The sequence below is a fragment of the Leucoraja erinacea genome, chromosome 27 (assembly GCF_028641065.1).
Source record: "Leucoraja erinacea ecotype New England chromosome 27, Leri_hhj_1, whole genome shotgun sequence".
Lineage (NCBI taxonomy): Eukaryota > Metazoa > Chordata > Chondrichthyes > Rajiformes > Rajidae > Leucoraja > Leucoraja erinaceus.
In genome coordinates, this window is record NC_073403.1 from 12,678,137 (window position 1) to 12,697,249 (window position 19,113).

The 19,113-nt window shown below is 44.9% G+C and overlaps 1 protein-coding gene across 13 annotated transcripts in view; it reads left to right on the plus strand.

Annotated features, from left to right (window-relative positions):
• The window catches only part of tanc2a (tetratricopeptide repeat, ankyrin repeat and coiled-coil containing 2a), a 464,896-nt gene that overhangs the window by 204,465 nt on the left and 241,318 nt on the right, over positions 1–19,113 (plus strand). For all 13 annotated transcript variants that reach the window (XM_055657051.1, XM_055657052.1, XM_055657047.1 and 10 more), the window contains one exon: positions 18,480–18,662. In XM_055657051.1, the coding sequence (XP_055513026.1) occupies positions 18,480–18,662 (183 nt within the window). The remainder of the gene's footprint in view (positions 1–18,479; positions 18,663–19,113) is intronic.

Here is a 19,113-nt window from a genome sequence, read left to right on the forward strand (position 1 = left end):
CAGCACCAGCCCCAGCCCCTGGTGAACGTTCCATCGTGTGATATCACAATGCCCAATGTTCACATATGTCCAATCGGAATGGATTCATTTACATATGCCTTTGCAGGAGCCCCAGCCAATGGTGAACGTTCCATTGTGTGATGTCACAATGCCCAATGTTCACACATGTCCAATCGGAACTTAAGAGGGAGTTAGATGTGGCCCTTGTGGCTAAAGGGATCAGGGGATATGGAGAGAAGGCTCTGGATACTGAGTTGGATGATCAGCCATGGCCTACTCCTGCACTTAATTTATATGTTTCCCTCTCCTCACCCCTCTCCCTCTCCCATCCCTCTCTCCCCCACCCCCCTTCCCTCTCTACCACACCCCCTTCCCTCTCTCCCCACGCCCCTTCCCCCATACCGCTCTGTCCCTCTTCCTCCACTCTCTACCCCTTCTCTCCCCTCTACCCCTTCTCCCCCTTCCCCCCCCCACTTCCTCCTCCACCCCTCTCTCTTCCCTTCCCTTCCCCTCTCTCCCCCACCCCTTCCCCTACCCCTCTGTTCTTCTTCCACCACTCCCCCCCGTCCCTCTTCCACCACTCCCGCTTCCCCTCTACCCCTCCCCCTCCCTCCCTCCCCCACTCCTCCCCCTCCCCCCTCATCCCTCCCCCCACCCCCCTTCCCTCTCTCCCCCCACCCCCCTTCTCCCCCTCCCCCCCTCATCCCTCCCCCCCCCCCCCCTACCCCTCTGTCCCTCTTCCCCCCCCCCCCCCTCTCCTCTCTCTCTCCCCACCCCTTCCCCTCTCTCTCCCCCCCCCCCCCCCCCCCCCATCCCCCCTCCCCACGTCTCCCCCCTCCCACACGTCTCTCCCCCAGCCCCCTCTCTCACCTCCTACACCGCTCTCCTTTCCCTCCCAAATCTGTCCCGTTAGACCTAATTGTATTCTCTGAAGAAGTCTGAAGAAAGGTCTCGACCCGATCACCCATTCCTTCTCTCCAGAGATGCTGCCTGTCCCGCTGAGTTACTCCAGCTTTGTGTCATATCAATAGTATTCTCTCTCCATTCTGCGTATGAGAAGGGGAACAGGTTGCTATCACTCTCCTCAGTACACACATTCGTCAATAGGAGTAACAATGCTATTTGCATTTTCTCATCTGTAACATTGTCACAAATATAGACCTCACTTCATCTACATGGTGGCTCTTGGGATCATGAACATTGTACTGTTTTCTCATCCCTTGTTTGCTCATCCCCCTCGCAAGCTCAGTCAGTACATGACAACCACCTTGCATCGTATTTTGCTGCATTACTGGTTGACCTTTGACTTTACTATTAGCTATTTTTTAAACATAGTTCTTCTTTCCTGTTTATTGTTAAGGTTCTTGGTTTCCACATGTTTTTTAACTTCAGTCAGTTTTATATCAAGCATGGTTGGGGGGGGGGGATGGGTGATGGGTGATGTTCTCATATTTCCTGCATTCGTGGGCAGCTTACTCAACAATTTACCATTCGGTAGCTTAATTTTTCTGGTCTATTTATTTTTTAATTTTACAGTTCAGTTTCGATCAGTTTGATACTGATACTTTGATACTGCAATCACACACTTTACCCCAATGTTTTTAATATACACTAATCACTCAAATCATAAGACATTTTCAGAACATTTTGTCACTCATTATTTTCTAATTGATCTTGTTGGCTGACTTTTACGAAACGTCCAAGAATTATGCAAATCCTTGCAGCTTAATTTTTCAAAAACCTGTTCTTTAATACTGTTACATCCAGACAGAATTTCTCTTGACATTGAACTATGTGGACTTTATGTCAAATGGAGCCAGAGGTCTCGGGGGACTGATTTGATTCCATAATCTCCTTTAATACTGTTCTTGCTAGGTTATCTCAAGCTGGCGAAGCTCCGTTCAGCTGTTTCTTCTCTCGTCCAGGAACTATTCACATTAGCAGCTGCACAAAATAAATGCATATTCTTAGCATTTAGCGCTGCATGTTTTGGAGTTGCAGCACACTGCATGGTAAACAGTGTTAGTTGTCTGACCAGCATTTCAAGTTCATGTTTATTTAATGACTTCCTTGTGATGGAGTGGAGGGCTAATCTCTGCTCTGATATGAGTTGGAAAAATAACCCGTGATGGGTTATGGAAGGGGTGGGGGGGGGGGGGGGGGGGGTAATGGTTTTCTGAGCATGAACAAAATCTGGCCTAAGTGCTATCCCAATTTCACTGAGCGGTGGTAATTCCAGCAAAGTCACTGTGTAATGATCACTTAGAAAAATTCCTGGCAGACTTGCTAATTAGCATTTCTTCTGAATTGTTGCTTGCAAAGATAATACTCATTCATTACTTGATTGAGAATGGCCGGTTTAGTACTTGTTTAGTTAGCCAATAAACTGGAGAGTATTTATTGATTTTTCATGACATTCATTCAGCTGTTACAAAGCTATGAGTAATTTAAAAAAAGTATAATACAGGCAGTCAGTCCCTGGATTATGACAGGGTTCCGTTACTGAGAACTGTTTGCAACCCAATTTTTTTCTAAATTGGAAATGAACAAAAACAGTGTGTGGGGGAGGATCACAAAAAGAGCTGCGACGGGAGAGCAAGCAGTCGCGGGAGAAACAGCTGCCAGCCAGCCTTGCTGACTGTTTGAGCGAGTGAGTGTGCTTACTGCTTCCAGCTCTGCGCAGCTTGGAAAAACTCTGTTCCCACATAGCAGAAGATGCCTGCAGCTCTGTAGCAGTCAGTAAATGCATCCCCATCCACCCCACCATTTCCCAACCCCAAATGTCTGGGGAAACACCCCACAAGTTCGAACCTGGGAAAGCCTGTCAGTCTGCAACAGCCGAAAAATCCATCCCCAAAGAGAACAGCCAGCACAGTGGCTTAAATCACTGCTAATTCCTGCCAAATATATCACCTCCAACTCAGCAGCATACGACTGCACGATCAGGCTTATTCTATACTGACTAACCCTAAATCATTTGGTTTGTCACACAGATTCATCCGTGAAGCTTTGCGATAAAGTTAGGGAAGCTTAATTCGTTTCAGGAAATTGTATAAATATTTTGGCAAAGTCAAACATTTGTAAGTCGGGTCTTTTGCAACTTGGAGGCTGCCCATACTGAGCAAAACGCTGCCTGCTTTTTGATATTTCTGCTGCAAGTAAAAACAATTCATTCTCACATTAAACATGGCACATTAAGCTGCCAATCCTGTCAGATTTTACCCAAGATTTGCATTATGTATGTAATGTTTTTTCTATTCATATAAAATATATGGAATAATTTACTGAATGAATGCGGGTCTATAATGCAAGTATAATATCTTCCTCATTTTTGTTCTATGTTGTTGACTTCTAATGCTTGCTTAACACTACACATCAAAATGATCTGCAGACAGATGCATTCCATTCATTTTTATTTTGTTTTAAGAAGAAACAGATGCTGGAAAATCGAAGGTAGTCAAAAGTGCTGGAGAAACTCAGCGGGTGCAGCAGCATCTATGGAGCGAAGGAAATAGGCAACGTTTAGGGCTGAAACCCTTCTTTGGACTGATGTAGGATGGGGGGGGGGATGGGGATAAGAAAGGGAAAAGGAAGAGAAGGGCTGAGGGAGAGCTGAGAAGGGGAGGCGACAGCAAGGGCTACCGGAATTTGGTGAATTCAGTGTTTATGCCACTAGGGTGCAGACTGCCCAAGCGGAATACGAGGTGCAGCTCCTCCAATTTCCGGTGGCTCACTCTGGCCATGGAGGAGGCCCAGGACAGAGAGGTCCGATTCGGAATGGGAGGGGAAGTTGAAGTGCTGAGCCACCGGGAGATCAGGCTGGTTAATGCGGACCGAGCGGAGGTGTTCGGCGAAACGATCGCCAAGCCTATGCTTGGTCTCACCGATGTAGATCAGCTGACATCTAGAGCATTGAATTCACCAATTTCCGGTAGCTCTTGCTGTCTCCTCCCCTTCTCAGCTCTCCCTCAGCCCTCGGGTTCCTCCTCTTCCTTTTTCCTTTCTTCTCCCCATCCTCCCCCCTCCCCCACCCTACTTCAGTCTAAAGAAGGGTTTGGGCCCGAAACGTTGCCTATTTTCTTCACTCCATAGATGCTGCTGCACCTGCTGAGTTTCTCCAGCACTTTTGTCTACCTTATTTTGTTTTAATGCAGTTAATGGTCACAGAGCACATGGCATGCTGTCTAATGCATGGAGAAATATGATATTTTGGGTTTAGATTTATTATTGTCACAGGCACCAAGGTACAGTGAAAAGCTTTGTTTTGCATGCTATCCTAACCGATCAGATATTCAATATATGAATACAATCAAGTCAATCTCAAGCACAATAGATAGAGCAAAGGGGAAGATACAGAGCACAGAATATACTTCCAATTTCCGGTGGCTCACTCTGGCCATGGAGGAGGCCCAGGACAGAGAGGTCCGATTCGGAATGGGAGGGGAAGTTGAAGTGCTGAGCCACCGGGAGATCAGGCTGGTTAATGCGGATCGAGCGGAGGTGTTCGGCGAAACGATCGCCAAGCCTATGCTTGGTCCCACTGACTGCAATAGGAGAGGAGAATTGTCCACTGAGTATCGAGTTAACAGAGCAGATATTAACTGATTCCATTTTGAAAATATTGGATTAAACCCTCGTCCACATGTCGTCATCCTCTTAACCAGAAGAGAAAGCTGAGAAGGGATAGAACTGAAAACAAGAGTTTATATAAATGATGAATGTGTGAAAGAAGTTTTACAATCTGGTTGAGAGTGAGGCAATTTAAAAAGGTAGGTTGGTTTTGAAGGCCAGTTGGCACCAGAGCATGGGAACATCTCATTGGCACTTCATACTATCTCTAAGAGGGAAGTGCTGATGTTACTGGGACAGAAAATGTCATTCCTCTTTTGGTGGTATTCTTGTTTCTCCATCCTCCGTCCTGAGTTTTGCACTGGAGTTATAAACAGTGAATAAAAACTTGGCCAGCTTGACTATTTGATGGGTGGTGCAGCGTCCAAGACGGAATCCGGCTTGTTCAGCGGGTAGTTGGGGGTCGACGATTGAATCGAGCCGGGCCAGGAGAAGCCTTCGAGGCGCTTGTACGGGACACAGAGGAGTGAGAGGGGCTGGCCTGCAAAGAGTGGGTCGCCCTGAACCGGCTCCGTACAGGGATCGGCCGGTTCAAAGCCAACATGCATCGCTGGGGGCTGCATTCATCAGCAGCCTGTGTGTGTGGAGCAGACCAGCAAACAGCGCAGCACGTCATTTTCAACTGCACTGTCCTCCGTCCCCCTGGTGAAGGGGTTGACCTCACGGCCCTCGACAACAGCACATTGAACTGGCTACAGCACTTGGGGGGCGTTATATAACTTCTGTTGCATCAAACACAAGAAGAAGAAGAATAAAAACTTCTTACACACTCAAAACTTAATCATGCGCCCAGTTTGAAAACATAGGTGATCCAGGATAATTCACACTTGGTTCTATCTATGACTGAAGGTATAAAAACAATGACTGCATCTTTAAGGACTATAAAACGATCTTTTAAACTGTCATCCAATTACGTTACCACTATCTTGTAAGGTCTGTGCGCAGGCAATTAACATAATGTCCGATAAGCAAATCAAATCAGTGGCATTATCAGAAATCATTTATCATGTACTGGGCTATTTTAACTATGGTGAAAACAGGAGCAGCTTCTTTCCTACAACCATCGGGCTATTAAACTTCTAATTAAGCTCTGAATTACATAGACTTGGGTATTGTTTTTGTCTTTGCACTATTATTGTTTTTTTTTTAAATATATAAGAAGAGTCTCAACCTGAAACCTCTGCCGCACCTGGAAAGACTGCTGGGGTCCTTGAATGGAGTAACTCCCTGGTCCATTCGTCTCTTCCCACCCAAACCACCCCCTCTCCTGTCACTTTCCCTTGCAACCGCAGGAAATGCTACACTTGTCGCTTTACCTCCCCCCTTGACTCTATTCAAGGACCCAAGCAGTCTTTCCAGGTGTGGCAGAGGTTCACCAGCACCTCCTCCAACCTCATCTATTGCATCCGCTGCTCTAGGTGTTAGCTGCTCTACATCGGTGAGACCAAGCTTAGGCTTGGCGATCGCTTCGCCGAACATCTCCGCTCGGTTCGCAATAACCAACTGATCTCCCAGTGGCTCAGCACTTCCGAATCTGACCTTCCTGTCCTGGGCTTCCTCCATGGTCATAGTGAGGCCCACCATAAATTGGAGGAGCAGCACCTCACATTTCTCTTGGGCAGTTTACACCCCAGCAGTATGAACATTGGCTTCTCCAATTTTAGTTAGTTCCTGCTTTCCCCTCCCCTTCCCAGCTGTCCCTCACCCCACTGTCACCGCCTCTTCCTTTCTTTTTCCCACCCCCACCCCCACCCTCACATCAGTCTGAAGACCCGAAATGCTGCCTATTTCCTTCGCTCCATAGATGCTACCTCACCCGCTGAGTTACTCTAGCATTTTTATCTACCTTCGATTTTCCAGCATGTGCAGTTCCTTCTTATACAATCAATCAGTTTTATTCGTCACATTGCACATAAAGTGCAAGTGAAATGAATTTGTCAGCAGCGGTACAATGATAGAGAACACACAAACACAATAAAAATTTAACACAGACATCCACCACAGCAGTTATCACTGTGGTGGAAGGCACTGAAATTGGCCAGTCCTCCTCCATTTTCCCCCGTGGTCGGGACCTCAACCCTCCGCAGCCATCGCTGCGGGCGTCCAGGTGATAAAAGGACAAGGTAAAAGTCAAGGTAAGTCCAGGATCGGCTCTTCCCCACCGGAGACCGCGGCTTCAGGCCGGTGTAGGCCGCAGGCCAGCGGTTGAAGATTTAAAGTTTGCGCCGCAGCCAGAAGCACCGCAGACTGCAGGGCCGGCGGTCGAAGCTCCCCTCCAGGGGTGATGGTAAGTCCGAGCCGGGCCCGCGGTAGAAGTCAGCCGCGGTCCGGCCGATGGAGCTTCTTCTTCCCCCCGGGTCCCCAACGTGAGATCCCGGGCTGCAGATGCCGCACCAGCTGGAGCTCTGCAGACCGCGGCTTCAGGCTGCTGGCTGCCGCAGGCCAGCGAAACAGAGCGCTCCCCTCCAGCGAGCCCCAGCGAGGGCTCACCAGCTCCACGCCGAGAGTCCACGCTGCACCCGCCGCTGAAGCCCCGGGCACGTCTCCGGGAAAGGCCGCCTGATCCTCGTTGTTAGGCCACGGGGGAGGCGACCTGGAAAAAGTCGCCTCTCCGTGGAGGAGGCGACCAAAGCAGTTTCCCCCTCACCCCCCCCCACACCACCCCCCCCACAAAACACACGAAGGAACAATAAAAAAAAACATCAAAAAAAACATACAAAAAAAAAAAAAAAAAGAGATATATATATATATATATATATAGATATATATATATATATATATAGATATATATATATAGATATATATATATATATATAGATATATATATATATATAGATTTACATAAATCACAAACAGCAGAGGTTCCAGCACAGAACAGAGGTTCCTGCAGAACTCCACTGGTCACAGATCTCCAACCAGAATATCTACCTTTCACCACAACTCTGTCTTCTAATAATCAGCCAGTTCGGAATCCAAACAATCAAGTCATCACGAATCCCTTACATCTTAATCTTCTGAATCAGCCTAACATGTGGACCTCATCAAAAGTCTTACTAAAATCTATATATACAGCCATTGGCCTACCATCCACCTCCTTCGTCAGCCCCTCAAAAAACTAATTCAAGTTAGTGAGACGTGACTGTCCACATACAAAGCCATGCAGGCGATCCAAAATTAGCCCATTCTCTTCCAAATAGGAGTAAATCCAGTCTTGATGAATTCTCTCCAAATCTTTGATTTTCAAGGTTCAATATGCTTTGGTGACCAATGTTTCCTAAACCTACCACATTCTAAACACTTATTATCTAGCTTTCAAACTCTTATTGGATGTGGTTTTTCACCCCGGAGAGCTGCTACTGATCTACTTTTGCCGGGTTCTGTCTTGCACTATTGAAATCAGCTTTTCCCCAGTTTAGGACACTACCTCGAGCACCAATCTTATCTTTTCCCTTCACAACCTTGAAGCTTTCCTGCTCAGGAGTCACTATTCCCAAAGAGAGCCTGCAGACACTTATATCACTTACACATCTTCTTTCACTAAAGTAGGGTAAAGTGCAGACCCCTCCCTTGCAGGAATCTAATTGCTGCTTCAAGATACTCTCTAGGATCTATTTTATTAATTTTACCCCATCCAAGACCCTAGCATCAAGGCAATCCCAGTCAATATTGAGATATTTAAAATCCCCCACTACGACAACCCGTCTGCTTAAATATCTTCTATTTCCATTGGGCCTATCGGGTAACCTTGTTGAGGTGATCACTTCTTTCTTATTCCTAAATTCTAGCCTTATATTTTAGTGGTCTGAGAAACGACTACTGGAATTTTCAACAGATCTTTATTCAAAAGTTCAAGTTGCAGTATTTAGGCTTATCAGACACGTCTGCCCACAACGGTGGTCAGCGCTGAACTAACGCGCGCAAGGGAAAAACCGCGCGAAAACAACAGCTCCTCCCGAGTCATGTGACTGCGGCTTCCGTACGCCGGGTTTGATATCTGCGTGCGCTAGCAGGCGCCGCTACAATATCTTCATTAAATGACCTATATATCCTTCCTGAGAACAGCTGTAATGCTCTTCCAGATCACCAGTGCATACTCCCTAACCTTTAGCCCACCCCACCATACATTCTAAACTTCTTTATCTGGAACATTGAGCTGCCAGCACTGGACTTGCCTGTTCCATTTTCTGCATACAAGTCTGCCTCCCCACCTGCAACACGGTTACTCTGGGCGCTGCACCCCTTGAATCCTCCCGAGTAGCACGACTAGCAAACCATCCTGCAAGGATATTGATCCTCTAGTTCTGGTGCAATCCATCCTCTAGTTCTGGTGCAATCCATCCTTCATGTACAGGTCGCCCCTGACCCAGAACTGATCCAGTGATTCATAAACCCAAAGCCCTCCCCCCTGCAACATTACGCCAAGCATTCGGAAGGGCACCATATTTATAAAGGAACTTAAATTGTGCAAATGGTCATTTTGTTCAATATAGGTTTTGTCTATTGACTGAGAGTGGTCTAACGGATTTTAAAGTGAACCAGTTTTGCAACTTACAGAAACTTACATTGGTCACATGCCACAATTCGTTAAGTGTTATTAGTCGGCATTTGCAGATCCTTTTTCCTTCCTGTTGCACCTAAAAGGAAGCAAATCCTGTTAAGCTGTCTTAACATCCAATGAGCATAAAAAAAGTCACCAATGGAAAGTTGAAGAATAAAAAACAGTTCCTAAAACATCTCTAATGAAGCATTTCTTAAAAAAACCCTCATTAATGCAGCTTGTGAACTTATTTAACAGATGCACTTTGAAATATCATACTTTAATATCAAAAGTCCCAATGGAGGTCTAGGATCCTTAGCAACATTGGAAAGTATCATGCGGTTGTTTTCAGGGCATCACTGATATCTATTTAAGGTATATACAGATGTAATGTTGCATGCATTTCCAGTCCCACTAAATGCAACTTCATGATTCTTGTTTTGAATCAGGAAATTGTGGAAAGAGGCATACCAATATTTATGCTGTAAATTCTCCCATGGTTGGGTGGGGAGAAAGATGAAGTACTAGCACTTCAAACCCACAGCTGATTAAAATTCAAAAGGCACTGAACAGAGAAGCTGAGGTGGATGTATTAAGAGCGCTGGGATCGTGACTTCTCAAAAAACACCTACACAAATGGTGCTATTGAATTCTATTGTGTGCCGATTGGTTCCCAGTGTGGGTTGGTTCAGCAGGAGAGTGTAATGCTAATAAAACTGAACCTGAACGTTTTTTCAATAATGGTGATTAAATAACATACCTCTTCATTTACTTTATATGTGATGATATTTATGTTTTATTTTTATAAATTGATTTCTCATCAATACTAAAAGAATGCATTTAAAATGGAAAGTTCTTTTAAAATATACTATAGTGGGAGAATTTATATCCAGATTTGAATGGATTAACATAACATTAACATAACTAATCATAATATGATTTGTTTTAATCTGCAATTTGAGAAGGAGAAGGTTAAATCGGAATTGTCAGTGATGCAGTTGAACAAAAGGGGCTATGATGGCATGAGAGAGGAGCTGGCCAAGGTAGACTGGAAAGGGATCCTAGCAGGAATGACGGTGGAACAGCAATGGCAGGGATTTCTGGGCATAATCAGGAAGACGCAGGATCATTTCATTCCAAAAAGGAAGAAAGTTTCTAAGGGGAGTAGGAGACAACTGTGGCTGACAAGAGAAGCTAGGGATAGAATTAAACTAAAAGAAAAGATGTACAACACACCAATGAGTAGCCGGAAGCCAGAGGATTGGGAAACTTTCATAGGACAACAGAAGGAAACAAAACGGGCAATACGGGCTGAAAAGATGAGGTACGAGGGGAAGCTGGCCAGGAATGTAAAAACGGACAGTAAAAGCTTCTTTAGATATGTTAAGGGAAAAAGAATAGCAGTCAAATGTGGGTCCCTTGAATGCGGACACGAGTGGAATTATTATGGGGCAACAAGGAAATGGCAGAAGAGTTGAACAGGTACTTCGGATCTGTCTTCACTAAGGAAGACACAAACAATCTCCCAGAAGTACTGGAGGACAGAGGATCTAAGGGGGTAGAGGAACTGAAAGAAATTTTCATTAGGCGAGAAATAGTATTGGGTAGGCTAATGGGACTGGAGGATGATAAACCCCTGGGCCTGATGGTCTGCATCCCAGGATCCTCAGGGAGGTGGCTCTAGAAATAGTGGACGCATTGGTGATCATTTTCCAATGTTCAATAGATTCAGGATCAGTTCCTGTGGATTGGAGGATAGCTAACGTTATCCCACTTTTCAAGAAAGGATCGAGAGAGAAAACGGGGAATTACAGACCAGTTAGCCTGACTTCGGTGGTGTGAAAGATGCTGGAGGCAATTATGAAAGAGGTAATAATGGGGCATTTGGATAGCAGTAAAAGGATTAATCCAAGTCAGCATGGATTTATGAAAGGAAAATCATGCTTGACTAATCTTCTGGAATTTTTTGAGGATGTGACCAGTAAAATGGATGAAGTGGAGCCAGTGGATGTAGTGTATCTAGACTTTCAGAAAGCCCTTGATAAGGTCCCGCACGGGAGACTGGTGACCAAAATTAGAGCACATGGTATTGGGTGTAGGGTGTTGACTTGGCTAAAAAATTGTTTGGCAGATGGGAAGCAAAGAGTAGGAGTGAACGGGTCCTTTTCAGAATGGCAGGCAATGGCGAGTGGAGTGCCGCAAGGCTCGGTGTTTGGGCCACAACTGTGTACCATATATATTAATGATTTGGAAGTGGGAATTAGGATTCCTTTGTGTCATCTGCAAACAAGTTTGCAGATGACACAAAGCTGGGTGGCAGTGTGAGCTGCGAAGAGGATGTTAGGAGGTTGCAGGGTGACTTGGACAGGCTAAGTGAGTGGGCAGATGCAGTATAATATAGATAAATGTAAGGTTATCCACTTTGGTGGCAAAAACAAGGGGGCAGATTATTATCTCAATGGAGTTAGGTTAGTTAAGGGGGAGGTACAGCGAGACCTGGGTGTCCTTGTACACCGGTCACTGAAAGTTGGCGTGCAGGTACAGCAGGCAGTGAAGAAAGCTAATGGAATGTCAGCCTTCATAACAAGAGGATTTCAGTATAAGAGTAGAGAGGTTCTTCTGCAGTTGTATAGGGCTCTGGTAAGACCACATCTGGAGTATTGTGTACAATTTTGGTCTCCTAATTTGAGGAAGGACATCCTTGTGATTGAGGCAGTGCAGCGTATGTTCACGAGATTGATCCCTGGGATGGTGGGACTGTCATATGAGGAAAGATTGAAAAGACTAGGCTTGTGTTCACTGGAGTTTAGAAGGACGAGGGGGAATCTTATAGAAACTCCCATCTGGACAGCCAGAAGGGGGGCTACGTGAGAATGCTGTTGATAGACTACAGTTCAGCCTTCAACACGATAGTCCCCACCAGACTGGCCGGGAAGCTAATGGAATTGGGGCTTAACACCTCCCTGTGTGCCTGGGTCCTGGACTTTCTCACCGCCAGGCCCCAGGTAGTCAAGATGGGAGGGAGTACATCGAAGTCCCTCACCCTGAGCACAGGATCGCCCCAGGGTTGCGTCCTCAGCCCCCTATTGTACTCCCTGTACACACATGACTGTGGCTAGGTTCAGCTCCAACTCATTAATTATGTTTGCTGATGACACTGTGGTGGTGGGCCTGATCTCAGACAACGACGAGAAGGCCTACCGGGAGGAGGTGGCTGGTCTAGCACTCTGGTGCCAGGATAACAGCCTCCTCTTGAACATCAAAAAAATGAAGGAGCTGATCATGGACTTTAGGAGGGCACATCATCCGAGGACGTACACTCCATTGAGGATAAATGGGGATCCTGTGGATAGGGTGAACTGTTTTAAATATCTGGGAGTCCACATCTCCGAGGATATGACATGGGCATCACACGCCTCAGCACTCGTGAGTAAGGCAAGGCAGCGCCTTTACCACCTCAGGCAATTGAGGAAATTCAGAGTGTCTCCGAGGATCCTCCAGTGCTTCTACGCAGCGGCGGTGGAAAGCATCTTGTCCGGGAACATTACCATCTGGTTTGGGAATTGCTCTGCCAAGGACAAGAAGGCTCTGCAGAGAGTAGTGCGTTCGGTCGAACGCACTATGGGAACTTCACTTGCCCCCATGCAGGAACTATACATCAGGAGGTGCAACTCCAGAGCCAACAATATCATGACAGACCCCTTCCACCCCTGCAATGGACTGTTCCAGCTGCTACGGTCAGGTAAACGCCTCTGTTGCCAGGCGGTGAGAACGGAGAGGTTGAGAAGGAGTTTCTTCCCAGAGGCCATTCGGACTGTAAACGCCTATCTCACCAGGGACTAACTACTGAACGTTTTTCCTTCCATTATTTATTATGTAAAAGAATATGTGTGTTATGATTGTGTTTATAGTTTGTTTGATTGTTTGGTTGTTTGTCTTCTGCACAAAAGTCCACGAGCATTGCCACTTTCATTTCACTGCACATCTCGTATGTGTATGTGACAAATAAACTTGACTTGACTTGACTTGACTTGACATATAACATTATAAAAGGACTGGACAAGCTAGATGCAGGACAAATGTTCCAATGTTGGGCGAGTCCAGAACCAGGGGCCACAGTCTTAGAATAAAGGGGAGGCCATTTAAGACTGAGGTGAGAAAAAACTTTTTCACCCAGAGAGTTGTGAATTTCTGGAATTCCCTGCCACAGAGGGCAGTGGAGGCCAAATCACTGGATTGATTTAAGAGAGAGTTAGATAAAGGTCTAGGGGCTAGTGGAATCAAAGGATATAGGGAGAAGGCAGGCACGGGTTATTGATTGGGGACGATCAGCCATGATCACTATGAATGGCGGTGCTGGCTCGAAGGGCCGAATGGCCTCCTCCTGCACCTATTTTCTATGTTTCTAACAGATGCAGTTTTCATGGGCGACCTGTTACCCTATCCTGAATAAGATATTTGTCAAGCTAATACAAAATGTTATAAAAAAGAACGATGTGCAGGCGAGCAAAATGATTAATTTCAGATGGAAAGTCAGAATAATTTATATGGTGTAAATGCAACTGAAACATAGGAAAGAGGTGCAGGAGTAGGCCATTCTGCCTTTGAGCCAGAACCGCCATTCACTGTGATCATGGCTGATTCCTGCCTTCTCCCCATAAACCCTTGACTCCGCTATCTTTAAGAGTTCTATCAAACTCTCTCTTGGATGCATCCACAGAACCGGCCTCCACTGCCTTCTGAGGCAGAGAATTATTCTTAAACTGTGACCCCAATTCTGGACTCCCCCAACATCGGGAAATTTTTTCCTGCATCTAGCCTGTCCAATCCCTTAAGAATGTTATATGTTTCTATAAGATCCCCTCATATCCTTCTAAATTCCAGTGAATATAAGCCCTGTCAATCCATTCTTTCATCATATGTCAGTCCCGCCATCCGGAGAATTAACCTGGTGAACCTACGCTGCACTCCCTCAATGGCAAGAATGTCCTTCCTCAAATTAGGAGACCAAAACTGCACACAACACTCCAGGTGTGGTCTCACCAGGGCCATCCAACTGCAGTAGGACCTCCTTGCTCCTATACTCAAATCTTCTCGCTATGAAGGTCAATATGCCATTTGCTTTCTTCACTGCCTGCTGCACCTGCATGCTTAATTTCAGTGACCGATGTACAAGGACATCTAGGTCTCATTGCACCTCCCCTTTTCCTAATCTGACACCATTCACCATTCAGTCTCGACCAGAAACATCACCCATTCCTTCTCTCCAGAGATGCTGCCTGTCCCGCTGAGTTACTCCAGCTTTTTTTGTCTATCTACCATTCAGATAATAATTTGCGTTGTTCTTGCCACCAGAGTGGATAATCTCACATTTATCCACAATACTGAAGTATCTCTGGATCTCAGTCCTAAGATATCAAAACAAACACAGAAATGCCTTGTTTATTTGCAACAGTATTTATATAATTCGTTTTTGCAAAAGAGAATTTGTCAGGAACTGTGTTTGTGTCGTGGCTTTAAAAATAAGTCTCTTTCAGCTTAAAACAGGCCTCCGTAAAATGACTTAAAGCCGACACTAACGCATTAATGGCCATCAGCAAACTCAAAGCTCTCCTCAGCTGACATGGCTGAGTGAATTATGAACCCTTTCAAGGAAGAAAAGTTCTTATTTGTTAATATCATCATCTTTACCTAGTATTGTAATAGTGATGACATTTTAAGAGGACTTCAAGGAGTTTGCTTTATCCTGATGATGTATTGCCTGTTTCAACATTTCAGCTTTCCTTAATTTGTTCACAATTAAATTTGCAAATTCCAGGGATGCCACAATTTTGATTTAATAATGTTAATCTATTTCACATTACAATTGTGAAATCTTAGCTGAATCTAATTTAATATGCAACTGAACATATATGATCCAATTGTGCTTGGCTAATGGTCCTTTCAATTTGACATATTTTCATGTAAACTTGATTTTATAAAATTGCAGAACCGATTTGATATTAGATTTGTTTTGCAATTAATTTGATTTGTATTAGCTTTGCATGGAAGCAGTTTGATTTTGTTTTGAAGAATGCTGAGTTTAACTTAGGTGATCATCGTGATGAAGCCAGTCGCATTTCATCCTAGTTCTGGTTATCATTTACTTTGACCCGTATCTTGTTTTAGTGCATTGTAAAAGTATGATTTCAATATTTTTTATTTGAAGTATTTTTAAAAGATAACTTTTTAAGGGAAACATTTTCCACACAAAGGGTGGTGGGTGTATGGAACAAGCTGCCAGAGGAGGTAGTTGAGGCGGGGACTATCCCAACATTTAAAAAACAGACTGATACATGGATAGGACAGGTTTGGAGGGATGTGGACCAAAAGCAGGTAGTGTAGCTGGGACATGTTGGTGGGGGTATCACACTGTATCACTCAATGACTACATTATACTTCCACGATGCATGAATGCTTCAAAATCAAGTGGTCGAGTTTTATTGCCATATAAGCATAAAAACATAGAAAATAGATGCAGGAATAAGCCATTCGACCCTTCGAGCCAGCACTGCCATTCAATATGATCATGGCTATTCATCTAATACCAGTACCTCTTTCCTGTTGTTCCCCCATATCCCTTGATTTCGCTAGCCGCATGAGCAAAATGTAACTCTCTTGAAAACATCCAGTGAATTGGCCTCCACTGCCTTCTGCGGCAGGGAATTCCACAGATTCACAACTCTCCGGGTGAAGAAAGTTTGTCCTCATCTCAGTCCTAACTGGCCTATCCCTTATTCTTAAATTGTGACCCCTGGTTCTGAACTGCAGGAACATTTTTCCTTCAGTTACAGTAAGTGAAAATCTAGCAGGCAAGCAGGATGCTTTCTCCAACCACCCCCATTTGAAGACCACTTTCTAACACCGCTTCTACCCAGTGCTTGGTACCTACTTCCTGCAGCCACTGGTTGTCCTCCAGGATGCACCGAGCCGCAGCCTGGTCCAGGCCGCGGCACAATGCTTCCGACGCTTCTGATGGCCCGGGACTCTTGCACTGAGGCTGCTCCATGGCCGGAGCTGCAGCGAGCGACTCGCCAGCCCGGCAAACATTCGCCAGCCCTGCCTCCCCGTCCGCATCTGCCCCCGCCGCTGCTTCTGCTTCCATCCCTCCCTCTGCTCCGGCTCTCCAACACCCGCGGCTCATGTAGTTGATATTATTTTTTAATTCTCGTTGATCACAGAATTTTTCACAACAGAGCGTGAGTCTCACACTCAATGTGTGAGAGTTAGCAGCTCTGGTAAAAGAGACTGTTCCTTCGCTCATGATTGTATACACTTCCGTAAGATCACACCCACTGAATAAAGTCCTCGCCTGCCCGCCCTTTTCTTGTGGGGCACGTCCTTGAGTAATGGCAACAACCACGTTAATCTTCTCTGCAGTCTTTCCAGTTTAATTGCATCCTTCCTGTGGCAGGATGACCAAAACTGAAAACAATACTCCAACTGTGACCTCAATTCATTGTACATAACAGAATGTCCCTACTTCTATATTCAATATCCTGACTGATGAAGGCCAATGTACCAAAATTCTTATGAGGTTTTCTGAGGCTATCTGCGGAATCGTGTTTGGAAATAACGGCAAAAAATCAGGATACAACTCTGCATTTACATACTGCAATGTTCCCTGAATACTTAAGAATGCAGGTACAGCAGGCAGTGAAGAAAGCAAATGGCATGTTGGCCTTTATAACAAGAGGAATCGAATATAGGAGCAAAGAGGTTCTTCTGCAGTTGTACAGAGCCCTAGTGAGACCACACCTGGAGTATTGTGTGCAGTTTTGGCCCCCTAATTTGAGGAAGGACATTCTTGCTATTGAGGGAGTGCAGCGTAGGTTTACAAGGTTAATTCCCGAGGTGGCGGGACTGTCATATGCTGAGAGAATGGAGCAGCTGGGCTTGTACACTCTGGAGTTTAGAAGGTTGAGAGGGGATCTCAGTGAAACATATAAGATTGTTAAGGGCTTGGACATGCTAGAGGCAGGAAACATGTTCCCGATGTTGGGGGAGTCCGGAACACTTCAGAATAAGGAGTAAGCCATTTGGAACGGAGACGAGGAAACACTATTTCTCACAGAGAGTGGTGAGTCTGTAGAATTCTCTGCCTCAGAGGGCGGTGGAGGCAGTTTCTCTGGATGCTTTCAAGAGAGAGCTAGATAGGGCTCTTAAAAATAGTGGAGTCAGGGGATATGGGGAGAAGGCAGGAACGGTGTACTGATTGGGGATGATCAGCCATGATCACATTGAATGGCGGTGCCGGCTCGAAGGGCCGAATGACCTATTCCTGCACCTATTGTCTATTGTCTGCTTAAGATTCATGGACTACCTATTGCTGACTCTTCAAGACACTGGGGACGCAATTGACAATATATCTGCAAAATCCTCCAAATTCACTGACAAGTGATATTAACTGTAGCATATATATTTCAAGTCCAACTAAGTGACCCTGATTTCATTTAGCTGGATTTGATGAGCCTGCACCAGATTCCTGAAACATATTTGCATTCCCTGCACCAGATTCCTGAAACATATTCTCTAGTCTGAGCTCTGTCACAGCAAATGATAAGCAAGAAGACAGAGATCATGGCTGGAGGATATTTACAAAGCCTCCCACTGACGCCTGTGAATCCCTGGCCCTTGACAGCTCAAGATGGAAAAGGAACATTTGGGATGGCACTTGGAACATGCAGAGAATCAGTGAAAGTGACAAAATGAGCTTGCTAACTCCCAAACTGCCCACTCGCCCAACCTGTTATGTGCCAGCTGTGACAGAGTCTGCGGGTCATCTCTAAGGCCACCTCAACCCGCAGAACTAAAGTGGGAGCAACTCATCCTTGAGTCCAAAACACTGCCTAAAATCAGCAGAACAATTTCTAACATGTCGAATTTCTATTAAATGTTTGTATGATATTTCACATTTTATGGCTACTTTTTCTCTAACAGCTTGTTAACAAGCATAGGCATTATTATCCATGTATTTTACCATCAACGTCTTTTAGTTGGAAATTTAGATATCAAAAGCTTCTAAATGGATCCAAAACTGTGGCATTTGTTATTGTTGTCAGTGTCTGTGTGGGAAAGGCAAAGTTGTTCTGGCTAAATCAATATATCAACAAGTCTAACAGTTGTCAGATATTGACAAGGGGAAGTTTGCAGCAGAATGAACCCTTTTGTAATCAGTTCACTACCTCCGTGTTGCTTTTTTTTTGTGACACAAGTTAAGTAAAAACATTTCAATTTTTTCATGCTAAATTCTTGTTCTCTTTTTTTAAATAAGGTGGGTCCAATACAGAAAACGACTGTGCTTTTGAACCAGATTACGCTGTCCCGTCTCTCCCAGTTTCGGAAGGAATGCAGCATATTCGGATAATGGAAGGAATGTCCCGCTCCCTCCCCTCTTCCCCACTACTCACACACCAATCTATCAGTGTCCGTCTTCAACCTGTGAAGAAATTAACAGGTAACATATTAATTTGCTCAGTAATGCAATGTAATGTGTTAAACCCATCTTGTAATTTGAAATTGTATCATGTAGATATCAGGAATTTAGTTGTGAATGTTATGCGTTCTTGAGGAGTTTTACCGTGGCAGTTATGTTTTAGAATGGCAAAAATTCTAATTCTGTTATTTATATCCATAGTTCTGTTATTTATTTGCTTGCATTTATTACAAATCACAAATTGCTCTTGCAAAGAAATTGGTGATCTGCCACTTTAGACCATTTCACTTATTCTGGTGAAAATATGTTCACCATGGTCGCATGTTGAGAGTTCCAGGAATGAGATCCAGTGATATTGAAGGACTGACAAAATATTTCCAAATTAGGTTGATGTGCAAGTTGGAGGGGGGCTTGTAGATGGTCATATTTCCATACACCTGCTGCCCTGTCCTTATGATAGAGGTTGTGGACT